At 46.9% G+C, this 13,342-nt stretch overlaps 1 protein-coding gene across 1 annotated transcript; it reads right to left on the bottom strand.

The window, feature by feature from the left end:
- Window positions 1-278: 278 nt before the first annotated feature.
- On the bottom strand, window positions 279-4,407 carry LOC101766386. Its single transcript, XM_022823628.1, has 3 exons — window positions 4,120-4,407; window positions 1,949-4,011; window positions 279-528 (listed from the first exon to the last, which is right to left on the bottom strand). Exons 1-3 carry the CDS (start codon window positions 4,405-4,407, stop codon window positions 279-281), a joined length of 2,601 nt encoding a protein of 866 aa, XP_022679363.1.
- Window positions 4,408-13,342: the final 8,935 nt, after the last annotated feature.

Below are 13,342 nucleotides of genomic sequence, written 5' to 3'. Positions count from 1 at the left end.
GAACCAAACACCCGCTAAAATTTGCACTTTAGTTGGACTAAACACCAAAATATTTGGACTAAAAGCGGACTAAAATCCTTTAGTCCACAAAACTGGACTAAAGTGGACATCTTGGGGACACCCCTGCCCCTCATTTATTACCCTCCCTCCCACCTGGCTCCTTCCCGCCACCTCCCTCCCGGCCCCCGCCGCCGCCGCCGCCTGACCGTCGCCCTTCCGCTCGCCCACCGCCTCCCTCCCAACCGTCGCCACCCGCCGCCCTCCCTCTCACTGCCACCCTAGAGGATGAGCGCGAAGAAGAAGAAGAGGCCAAAGAATGCCCCCACGAAGGGGATCCCATAGCGGACCCGCTTGGGGATTCTGCTCCACCCATCGCTGCCGTACCAGTCGTTGCCGTCATCGTCCATCCCTAGCAGCCCCTCCTCCTTGATGGCCGCCTCCTTCACCCACAGCGCGCCGCCTCCACGCGACGCCTGCGTTCCCCACTGGCGGCGCGGGGGTTGGGCGCGGGAGGAGGGGCCCTTGGCGCTAGCGGAGAAGCGGTAGGAGGAGGAATCCCTAGACGCCTGCCCCAGGGAACGCGGCGGGGATGCCGCGGGCGAGGAGTGGAAGGAGGAGGTGGCCGTCTTGTTCTCCCCGTCGTCGTGGCTCGGAGACTGCACGTATTAGGCCGCCTGCGGGGGCGACGACGGCGCCATGCTCGATGTCACCTCCGATTCCGTCTTCGCGTGCCGGTGCGGCGGCGATGGGGGATTCTGCTGCTACCGCTGCATTTTGTGTTCGTGTGCCGTGGTGTGCGTGCGCTGGGTTAGCGCCGCGAAGGAAGGCGTCCCCGGTGGCAGGAAGGCACGACGCGACGGAGCTGTGCAGAGCTGCGCCCAGGAAGGAGGAAGACGATGGGTGGAGGGGAGGGAAGGAACGCAGGGGTACCAGGGGTAGGAAAGAAGGGTAAAATGGTCTTTGTTCAACAATATTTATGGACTTTAGTCCAAGAAACCAAACAGGAGTGAGACTAAAGTTTAGTCTATGGATTAAAGTAACCAAACAGGATCTAACTCGCCGGGCAACTGTGGCAGTTCCGGTTGCAATGCTAGAGAGGAATGGCATATGTACTGAAACTCTGCCATAATAAGAAACAAAATATATATATATATATATATATATATATATATAGTGAATTTTGGTAAAAAAATAAAGTAAAATCTTTATATACGAGAAGAGCTTGGTCCGGTCCATGCGTGCACACGTTACGTTTGTAATGCAGGCAATAATGCAAAAGCTATCGTAAAGAAGAGAGGCTCAACACGCCCAGAAAAACACACAATGCAATGCAAAGCGAACCTAGCTAAAAGGAAAAGAGCAAAGGGAGGAACAACAGGGACTGTCTACTCCTCACCCGGGTGTTTTAGAGGCATCTAACCCCCGGGTGTTTGAGGCACGTAAAACACACGGAAATGTTAGTAGGTCAAAATGGTGTGTTTTGACGTTGCCTGGCACACGAATTTCTGAACCATCAATCCATCATCTGACAGTACATAAAGTAACTAATAGCCACATCAAAGCTCCAGAGCAGAAAAAGGAGTAGATTGTGACATCAATAATTCAGGTACAATATCACAGATGGATAGGTTCAAATATACAGGTGCAAAGAAAACAAAATATACAAATAACACATGCAGAGATACAGGTTCAGATACAGAGATACATTTAGAGCTGCAGATTCAGAGACACTGATTCAATTATTCATATACAAATACCCATAAACTCGACCATCTTCAGATACAGGCATGACTGGACTACATACTCAGAACCTAATCATATTTCACATATACAGACATCATAAGATGCAGAGATAACATATTCAGAGACGATGATAGTAACTCTTATCAGACTACATCTTTGTCCTTTTTGTCCTAACTTCAGTATAGCTACTCTACTGGTCGTTTACGATGAGCTTGGCCTTGGCGTGTCCCCCTCCTGGATATGGTACATGTCGCTGAGGCCCAGGTTCGCCATGAGGAACCAGACGTGGGTAATGAGCTCGCCGCCACGGCTGAGCTGCCGCACGTGCGTGCTCCCGCGGCACTTGCCCGCCGCGTACGTCAGCATCTCCCCCCACACCCCCGTCAGCACCTCCCACATGAGCCCGTCGTCGAGCTCCCTGAGCACCTTAGCCAGGATGACGGCGTCGAACAGCACCGACTTGCTCCGGTCGCCCTTCACCGTCGACGGCTTCTGTGACGTGTTGACCCCCAGCAGCATTACCCGGGCATCCTCGTGGTCGCCGACCCACGCGTCCATGGAGGCAAAGAAGCGCTGCGCCTCGGCGCAGGTGTCCCGGTAGCGGAACCGCCCGATGCCCGCCGTGGCCGACAGCATCTCCGGCTGCTTGATGAGCAGGTACAGCATGTACTCCGACAGGATCTCGCCGATGGCCTGCATCCGTGCGGTGCGCTCCACCGCCGGCCCTTGGTTGTCCTTGAGGCGGCACAGGTCGGTGGCGACGTGCCACAGCAGCAGGGACTCGTCGAAGTCACTCTCGGTCACGCTGTCCAGGATGAGTTTGAACTTTTTGGCCTTGTTATAGTTCTTGAGCACCTCCTTGATGGTCTGCTCGTCGAGGCGTCCGTCCTTGTTCTTGAGCGCCTCCTCGACCTGCTCCTTGAGGCGTCCGTCGTCATTGATGTTGAGCGCCTTCTTGATGTACTCCTCGAGCCGCATGTCCTTGATCTTGAGTGCGTTCTTGACGCACTCCTCGAGGCGCTCGTCCTTGTTCTTGAGCGCCTCCATGATCTGCTCCTCGAGGTGTTCGTCCTTGTTATCGATCTTGAGCGCCTTCATGATCTGCTTCTCGTGGTCCTCGACGACACCCTTGCCTCGGCGGCCGCACACCTCCATAATGTCCTCCTTCTTTTCCAGCTTAGTATTAATGGCCGCGCCCTTGAGGCCATTGAAGATGAACTCGAGGAGGCTGCTGCTGCTGCTGCTGGATCCCTCCTTCATAAGCGGCTCGCGCCGGATGAAGATGAGGTCGTCGACGATGTCCTCGAGGCCGACCTTGTAGGCGACCTTGAGCCACCAGCGGGAACGCCCTCTCCTGCTGTTATGCTCCGGCTTGCCCAGGCAGTAGCCGATGAGGTTGAGCTGCGAGGTCTTCCCCGACCAGCGCCGCGTCCGCCGTGACCGCTTGGCCGCCCGGGTCAGCCGCACCAGCCACCTCAGCCGCTGCGACTGCTCGAGGAAGACGGTGACGCGGTTGGAGAACAAAAGCATGAGCAGCGCCACCGCGTCGAGCGCCAGCCCGCCGAGCAGCAGCGCGTAGGTGATGCCGGTGTCGACGCGGCTGATGTTGTGGCGGCGCTTGTCGAGGAGGAGGAAGATGGCGAGCGCGGCGGCAAGGCAGCCGGAGCAGACGCAGCGGAGGACCAATCCGTGGCCGGTGTGGGTGACCGGCGCCTTGGTGTAGACCATGTCGTAGATGAAGTTGAGCTCCACCTCGATGACCTCGAACGCCTCGCCGGGCGTGAGGGCCGGGCGCTGCAGTAAGAACGCCTGGTTGTTGCGGCGATCATTGAAGCTTAGCATGCCATTCACCGAGCGGCGGAAGATGACGAACAACTCGTACGCGCGCGCCTCCACGCTCTTGTTGGCGTGCAGCACCAAGCGCGTGGCTTCTTTCTCTTCCATCTCCTTCTGCGCCTTGCTGGCCTCGCCGTCGGCGATGGTGATCTCGACGGCCAGGCCAGCCTTGTACTTGGAGTCGAACTCGGTCATGAGCTTGGCGTAGTTGGGGCCGGGCTCCGGCGGGTCGAGGATCTTGGTGCGGAAGCCGTCGACGCTGACGGAGTAGAGCGAGTAGGTTCGCTCGGCGTACTTGATGATGCCGGCGACGAACATGAGGACGGTGGCGTGGATCATGGGGTTGCCGCGCAGGGAGCAGAAGAAGATGACGAAGGCGGAGAAGAGCTCGAAGAGGAGGCCGATGAGGTGGCGGAGCCACAGCTCGTTGTCCTCGAGGGAGTAGGCGGTGATGGTGTCGGGCCCGCCCAGGTGGAGCAGCAGGAACGGCGTCCAGAAGGCGAAGATGATGGGGCTGCTGCTGTCGCTGTCGGCGCCGGCGTTCGCGCCGCCGCCGCGCTTGAGGCCGAAGCTGGACGACGAGCTGCCTCTGCCGCCGCCGCCGCCGATGTTGCCCATGTTGTTGAGGAGGAGGCCGAGGGCGAGGTCGGCGACCCAGTCGGCGAGGAGGTAGCAGGACCAGACGGTGAAGCGCGGGAAGGGGTGGGAGGAGCGCTTGCGGACGCGGCCGACGAAGATGAGGAGGATCTGGAGGAGGAGGCTCACCTGCACCGCTTCCCGGATCTCCCGGTTGCTGTCCTGCTGCGGCACCGGAGGGTTGAACCCCATCTTCGCCGCCGGCGACGGATGACGACCGTGCTGCGGCTAGCAGCTTACCGATTACCTGGGCATGCATCCAACTCGGAGCAGCAGACAACTTAATTTTATTGTACAATAATTTATACATAGTTTGACTGAGTATTAATATAATTAAGAAATCTTTATTTGGCAAAAAAAATCCCTCACCAATATAATAGTGTGAGTAGTTCTCTGTTGTGTTGCAACCTTTTTGGATGATGCAGAGCACCGGTACGCACGCAGCATCTATCAGGCTAACAACTACCAGGCTAACAACTTGCAAGGCGAACTAAAATATAGTTCCGTGTCATCGAATATTTGGAGGCTACTTAGAAGGATTAAATATAAGTTAATTATAAAACTAATTACACAGATGGAGGCTAAACAGTAAGACGAATCTATTAAGCCTAATTAATCTATCATTAGCAAATAGTTACTGTAGCAGCACATTGTCAAATCATGGACTAATTAGGCTTAATAGATTCGTCTCACCGTTTAGCCTCCATGTGTACAATGAGTTTTGTAAATATTCTATGTTTAATACTCCTAATTAGTATCTAAACATTCGATGTGACAGGACTGAAGTTTAGCCCGAGGATCCAAACACCCCCTCTGTTAGGGAAAAGCTAAAGCTCACCTAAGTGATTTGGACCTACCTGTCACTTGATTTGGTGTCCGTCCAATGTGTTCTCCTAATAGCTTGTGCGCCGTCCGATGGTTTGAGTCGTTTTTCTTTTTTCTGTTAGCATGTGGGTCCCGCTTGTCAGCACCTGGATTTTCTGGATCGAGATCATCGTCTCCGCTCGCCATTCTCCTCCTCCCAAGCTCATCATCTCCGCCCATCAATCCACCATTTTGGCACAGTCTTCCCCGAGCTTGTGGGGTGATTCTGTGATCTGTTCCAATTCTTCCTTCTCGTTTTTGAGTTGATATGTGATAAGTTTGTTGGATATTGATTTGCATCTGAATGATTTGTTGGGTATACTGAACGTGTCTTCTAAGTCAGATACTTCATTATTTATCTATCAAAACTCAGGTATCATGATTTATATGTTAATCTATGTTGATGATATTATTGTCACAAGCTCATCCAGTGAGGCGATTTCGGCATTGCTTGTTGATCTTAAAAAGGACTTTACTTTGAAAGATTTGGGGACCTCAGTTATTTCCTGGGAATAGAAGTACAAAGAGAAAAAGGGAATTTGCTACTGTCGCAGGAAAAGTATGCAAAGAAAATTTTGACTCGAGTTGGTATGATGAATTGCAAACCATCCTCTACTCTATTGTCTACTAGTGAGAAGCTCTCGAAGCATGCAGGAGAATTGTTGAGTTCAGATGATAGCACATGGTATAGGATATTGTAGGGGCATTGCAATATCTTACACTCACCAGACCTGATCTAGCTTTTTCAGTCAACAAAGTATGTCAGTTTTTGCATGCTCCTACTACTCATAGGACAACTATGAAAAGAATACTTCGGTATATTAAGTATATTTTGGATATTGGTCTAAGTTTTCAAGCGTCTAGCTCCACTTTGATTAGTACATTCTCTGATGCTCCACTTTGATTAGTGCAAAGTGCATTCTCTGATGCTGATCGGGTAGGAAGTGTTGATGATAGAAGGTTCACTGGTGGATTTGCTATTTATTTCGGGCCTAATATGATTTCTTGGAGTGCTAGAAAGCAAGCGATTGTTTCTAGGTCAAGCACAGAAGCAGAATATAAATCTATGGCAAATGCTACTGCTGAGATAATATGGTTAGAATCTTTGCTGAAAGAACTTGGTATAGTTTCAGATCAGACGCCGGTGTTGTGGTGTGATAATTTGGGTGCTACTTATTTATCAGCAAATCCAGTCTTTCATGCAAGAGCTAAGCATATAGAGATTGGTTTTCCTTTTGTTCAAGAGCGTGTTGTCAACAAGCAATTACATGTGCGATTGGTTCCTTCTAAGGAACAGCTACCAGATGGCTTTACTAAGGCATTGTCGAGTGGAATGCTTGAAGTCTTCAAGAGCAATCTAAATCTCAAGAAGAAGAGAAGTTTAGATTGAGAGGGGCTGTTAGAGATATGGTGTTATCACATGTAACTGAAGTTCAGACTTGTTGACCTTGGATTGGGTTGTGTTCCTTTGGTTGTTGTGTCCGGTTCTGGTTGATAGATAGGATTAGAGATATAGATTACTTCTTGATTGTATTTTGTTGTCAACATTTTTTAAAAAAGTTGGACCAACATTTTTCAAAAAGGTTGGACCAATATTTTTGGAAAAAAGTTGAACCAACATTTCTTTGAAAAAAATTAAGCCAAACATTTCTTTAGAAAAAGTTGAATCCAACATTTTTGGAAAAAAAAAGTTGCACAAACATTTTCAAGGAAATATTGATCAACATTTTTCAGCTTCTTCTCCGGCTCCGGCGGCGGCCTGTGGCGGGGAGGCCGGCGACGGGGGCCGGCGTTGGGCGGCGACGTGCGGGTAGGGGCAGTGGCGGCACACGGGTTGGGGCGGGGCAGCGGTGGCTGTGGCGGTGCAGGCCGGGGAGGGAGGGAGCAGGTGAGGGAGGGGTGAGGCTAGGGTTTGAGTGGTAGCGATCCAACGAACCTCGTTGTTTGCATGAATCCCAAACACTGGAAGGTTCAATGTCTTCCTATCTTCCGGAAGATGAATAGGATTTCCATTGTTGACACCACTGACTGACTAAACCATTTGGCTGGGCCGGATTCTTATGTTCTTTTTCTTTCCTTCCATTTTTATAGTCCTTTCTCCCCTTTTGCTTTGTAATTTTTCTTGGCGAGGTATGTCTTCTTTTTTGATTTTTTCACCTATTATGTTGTTATCTACTCCATCCATTAAAAAATTAAACGTAGGATGTTTTGATTTCATCCTAAGTTCAAGTTTATTTTTTCTTAACTGTGATTAGGTTTGTAGAAAAATATATTGACATAGACACCGGATCAATGTACTATCAAACATATTTCATGGTAAATTCTATAAAAATAATATGACACTGTATATGGTGGTGTGTTTTTCTACAAACTTAGCTAAATCTAGATAGTGTTGACATGGGACAAAACTAAAATACTACTCCCTCCATCTCAATGTAGGGCGTTTTGGTTTTTCTAGGTACATAGATTTTGCTACGTATCTAGGTATAACGCTATATTTAGGTGCATAGCAAAAATCTATGCATCTAAAAAAGCTAAAACAACATGAGTGCATCGCAATTGGAACAGGGCAAGTATATGTTTCCCGGTTTATTAATGGGCTAATGGTATTGCCGCTGGTAAGCTGACTGGACTAAGGACATGCTTGTTTGAGCTGCAGTTTTTGAGTTTTTCTTAAAAAAATGTTGCTGGGCTTTTTGGTTCTGAAAAGTCAACACTAACTTTTAGAACATGTATTTAGCTTTCTAGGCTCAAAAAACTATGAAAAGCTTGAAAAACTGAGCTTGTTCTCAGCTTTTTTGAACTTCCAGCTTTCCGGAAGCTACATGAGAAGTTTGCTGTTTATTTAAGTTTTTGACTTTTCACGCTGAAAGCTGTTAGGAAGTTCAAACAAATCAGGCCTGACTTGCTGGCAACAGTGGCACTTGCAATCTGCAATGCTAGAGACACTATTGGAAAAAATAACGTCTAGTACCGGTCAGTAACCCCCCTCTAGTACTAGATGCGCAACTGATATTAGCAAATCGGTACTAGAGGGGGCCTTTAGTACCGGTTGGGGATACCAACCGGTTCCCACGCCGTGCGGGGAGGTGCCCTCGTTAGTACCGGTTTATATCCCCAACTGGTACTAATTTTTTTCTCCCTTTCTTTTCTTATTTTTGTTCCTTTAATCTATATTCGTATTTCGTATTTGTTTCCTTTACATATACTAGTTCTAATATGCTAATTTATGGAAAGTTCTATTTAGATTTAATACAACATTTAAGATAATATTATATATATACATATTGTGCATACACATATATGAATAATATTACAATTAAACTTAATCAAAATTTGGCACTAGACTAGATCTTGAATTATGGAACTCCCCCGCAGGATTTGTGACCTCATCTAGAAGAAATCCACATAGTTGATCTTGTATTCCCCTGAAAATTTCGGTGTGGAGGAGTTTTTCCTTCCTATTCATCATCTGTGTCATTAGCAAATAAATTAGAAATACTTAATCTAAATTTGTTGAACAATTGAAACTTTTTTGAAGCATAAGCATATGTATTGAAATACTTAATCTAATTTTTCTAAGTATATACACATGAATTTTTGTATAAGTTCATAATTAATTTTTGAAGTACAAGCAAATTAATTTTGTATACCTACAGTTATTTGGTGTTCGGTGGTATGTTTCGGACCATCAAATTCATGGATGAACTCGTAAATGTAGTATCCGTAATAATGAGTACCCTCCTGCTGTCTCAATCACTATATATATGGAAAAAAGTTATGAAATATTTGTTGTGTTAAAGGAAGTGTCACGAGGTGTGAAATTTCAATACATACCGGAAAATCTGTATGCAAAACAAGTTTCTCGTTGAAATCACCCTTGTGAGTTTTACTCAATCGAGTCCAGCATTTGTTCAGAGTGTTCATGAGGTCATCAAAATTTTCTTTGGGTTTCCTCAAGGAGTCCCAGACAGTTACTAAGCTCTGATCGGGGATAATAATAACGAGTACCCAATGGTAGTTGTACATCCAAATTGAAGGTAGTTAGTATTATGTGTAAGTGCTAGTTCGGAAAAGAAAGAGATGGGAAAAACACTCACTCAAAGTACCAAGGTAGTAATATGCGGCTCTTCTCCTGGTGCTTGTTGAGGAACTTATATATATCCTTCGTAGTCTCATCTCGTTTATCCCTTAGAATATCCTGGAAAATAATGGAGGGGTCCATGAAGCCTATGTCATGGTATCCCATCCTACAACAAATAATGGAGGGGTCCATGAAGCCTATGTCATGGTATCCCATCCTACAACAATATTGCATCTCCATCCTGCACGATACAAAATCGAATAGGGGTTAAGATATCACAAATTGACTAGAGCAAGGATTTTGAAGTTAGAGGAATATACTAAACACTTACAGGATCCAGCAACTGATCAATGACTTGTCTAGTGCTTCTTGATTATATAGCTGGAACAATTCCTCCAAGGGCACCAGTATGATGTCATCACCACGGAAGTAATGTTGACCACTAATCCGAACTTCTATCATGTCATAACCATCTCATGCAGCCTGCATGTACCACTGGTTGTACATCTTCGTTGGGAGATATTTCACCAACTTTGGATGCACAAGCTCTTTACCATACTCATATTTCCATTTATCAGGCACAGGGAGTGTTGGGATCTGATCCTCCCCTCGAAGTTGTGCTACTGTCAAATTAGTATCTTTACTGAATTCCATCATGTTCCTCTCCTAGTCAGAAAGTACCACAAGTGGGGCAACCGATTGGTTGGATTGCTCTCCGAGTTCAGAAATAGATTTCCCACATTTCTTCCTCTTATGAGCTACCTGCTTTGTGATCTCCCTATCATAATTAGATAGTGGAGGTTTCTCTGGCTTTTTCCTTTGTTCCTCCTCCATTCTTTTGATGAAAGACTGAAGCTTATGCGAAGGAGCCGGGCGCGACGGTGGTCTGGGGTGATGGAGGCCGGGGGGCAAAGGGGCCGATCTCGATGGAGGTTGGGGGCGGTGGCGACGGGCTGGAAGGCGATGACGGGGCCAGGGGTGATGGAGGCTAGGGGCTGGCGAAGGGGCCGGGCACCGCGACGGAGTTGGCTGGGGGCGGCAGCAAGGGGGGGCGTGCGCCGCGACGGAGGTCGGGGGGCAGCGGCGACGCGAGAAGGCGATGATGGGGTCGGGGGTGAATGGCGGCGACGCCGGTGGCGGCGAGAATCGCGACGGGGGCTGGGGCGGCGGATCAACGTGCGAGGGTGAAATGGCTAAGTGTTGGGAAGGAAGTATCCTGCAGCGCTCCTTAACCCGCCTCTCTAGTACCGGTTGTAGTTTACAACCCCTTTAGTACCGGGGGCAAATTACAACTGGTACTAGACCCTCTAGTACCGGTTGTTGTTTACAACCGGTACTTGAGGGTCTCCTCGGGCAGGAAATGAAAATGCTCCTCTAATATCGGTTGTTGTTAAGCACCGGTGCACAACCCTGTTTTGATTTTCCCTTTCTTCTACAATTGCTATTATATTAATTTAGCATAGTAATTAAATGACATTCAAAAAAATTGTAACAACAATTTGGTAGCTTCATGTTTATTAGATATACAATATAAAAATATCAGATGCGGTCAAATACCAACCATGGTAAAGTTATTAATTAAATTAGTAATAGATTATAACGGTCATAATACTTATGTTAACTTTAAAATTTGAAAATATAGATTTTTTAACCATGCAAACAATTAGAAGAATAGTGCCTCTAGTATTCTTAACATGTTTACCATGACTTAATCATGTTCTTGTTTAATTGCACGTAAATTTATTGTTTAATATTTTGTGTTGCTTAAAAAAATTAGAAATATTTAATATTTTAACCATGCAAAAAATCAGTTAAACAATATTTTAGCCAAACAAGAAAGTTAAACAAGACATGAGAATTGTTTTTGGAAAAACCTTCTGCCCCTGACGTCGCCAGTTGGCTTCTACTACCCAGCGCCCGTCTTGGTTCGCACCAGCTGCATCCCTGGCTTGCTGGGGTTTCCCGCAGAGCCCCTATGTGGGGATGTCGGGTATGTTGCCGTCCCCTGCTACAATTTGGAATCAAGTGTGCTGGATTTGTACTAGCTCTGCCATGGCCAGGCGTCTGGCAGCCGGCAAAATGATTGCTTGAAAAGAGCTCATCTCTACCACGACTAGTAAACATAGTTCTCACAATAAACATAGTTCTCCAGAATAAACATAGTTCTCCTACAAATGAACATAGTTTTCACAACTAAAGAGAAACATAAACCAGCTCAATGAACATGTTCATCTAGTCGGAGTCATTTTCACATAGTAACTCATCATCATCAGCATCATCCCCCGCAATAACAACTCCCTTCCCTTTCTTATCCACATTAACCTTACCAACAGGTAAATCAGCAACAAGTGCCTTCATCGCCTCCATCTACGCCTCTTCCACCCTTTCTTGTAACTCTTCCATTTCAATCCTCCTCTTCCTTGCCCTAACCTGCTACAAATATTCTTCCCATGAACCATTAGGGTATTTTGCATTCAGATCAACCACAAAACCTATGCGATCTCTCTCCTCCCTCAAACTTTGTTTCTCCAACTCCCTCTTCTTCTGCAACTTCCTCCTATTTTCTCTCCCCTCATCTTTAGTTAGGGGACGTGGATACTTATTTCTGTTCTATCTCCAATACTTAATTATAATTTCCTTCACATAAAGTCCTTCAGACTTTACTCTAGTCTCCCGAACCATATTTCCTCCCAAAACAAGTCACTGTCAGGTAAAGGCATACTCCTTCCCAATCTTTTCTATTAGTTCTTATGTTTGTCTTGACTTCCATGGTTCCGATGTACGACCCAACTTTAACAATAAATCACGACGACCAGAAAAGTCTTCCCAATCACGTGTCTTTCCCTTCTGCAACAAGATGTTCATATTGTTACAAATTTGAAACAATGGATACACATTTCATATGTAATGGGATAAATGATCAACAAAAGAGATGAATAGTTACTCACCTAGTACTTGCCATGTGCATTGCCACGGGACGAACCATATCCAAGTTCAGAAGGCACCACACCTTTTGTTGCCAATATACCATACTTGCATCTACGACTAGGAGAGGACACACATGGCCATGGTGCCTTTCCACTCTCAAACTCCCGCACTTGCTCTTCTGTTGGCCACATCGGCTTAGGCCCATAGATATACTCATTGAAATCACATAGCGGTCACCCATCCTGCATAAAACCAGTGACAAGATTAAACGGTGCATATAAAAAAACTAACACTGCTTGCTACACATCATACTAACATTCTCCTACTAAACTTACATGGATCGTTAGCGAGCATAGAAAGAATGGAGTGAACTTAGGTGGAACCCCTAAGTTAGGACGCATAAGCTTAGTAGCAACTCCACACTTGCACATGGGAGGATCCTTCACACGCCTACAAGCAGCCTCCTGCTTCTCCTCCTCGGTCATTCTAGCTAGGTTTGGTGGAGAAGGAACCCAACGCCTAAACTGATGGTATGATTTAAGCTCTATGCTATCGTATGGGAATAGGTGGATCCTAGGATCATATTTGTCGAGTCCATCTATCCACTGAAAGAAATCACAAGGAGCGGCAGGTATTGGATCAAATGTCCACTTGCACACATAGAAGGCTCTTCCAGCTATCTTTAGGTGCCTTGATTGTTTCACCTCAGCTTCCATGCCACATCTGTTGGCTAGGCACCCCTAGGCTCACCAGAAGACTTACGGACCCACTCAAGGGAATGTACCCGAAACCTACTCGGACATGAAGACTACTCTGCAGGGCATGTAGACTTCATGTACTCCCCGAAGTTTAGTCGGGTCAGAAGGAAACTACTTTACCGAGTTGGAGTAGGACTCTGTAAAATGTATTCGACTAGGACTCATACAATCCGCCCTGTAACCCTGCTCCCCCGACTATATAAAGGTGGGCAGGCACCCCCTCCAGAACAACGAACAACACAACTCGATCAATATAAGCTACACACATGACGTAGGGTATTATGCGATCTATCGACCTGAACCTATCTAAATCGTGTTCCTTGCGTCACCATCGATTCCTTGATTCTCGACGACACCTACCGCACAAAAGACCACCTAGGGTACCCCCTAGGCGGATTGTTGGTCTAATACACCGACATATCTACAAAGAGGTACCGGAAGGGCAGGAGGTATGTGAGCATCTGCATTGGACTCGCCCACGTAATGCACGTAC

The sequence above is a fragment of the Setaria italica genome, unplaced genomic scaffold, assembly GCF_000263155.2.
Source record: "Setaria italica strain Yugu1 unplaced genomic scaffold, Setaria_italica_v2.0 scaffold_11, whole genome shotgun sequence".
Taxonomy (NCBI): domain Eukaryota; kingdom Viridiplantae; phylum Streptophyta; class Magnoliopsida; order Poales; family Poaceae; genus Setaria; species Setaria italica.
Note: the sequence above shows the minus strand (reverse complement) of the source record. Positions and strands in the feature narration are given on the sequence as shown.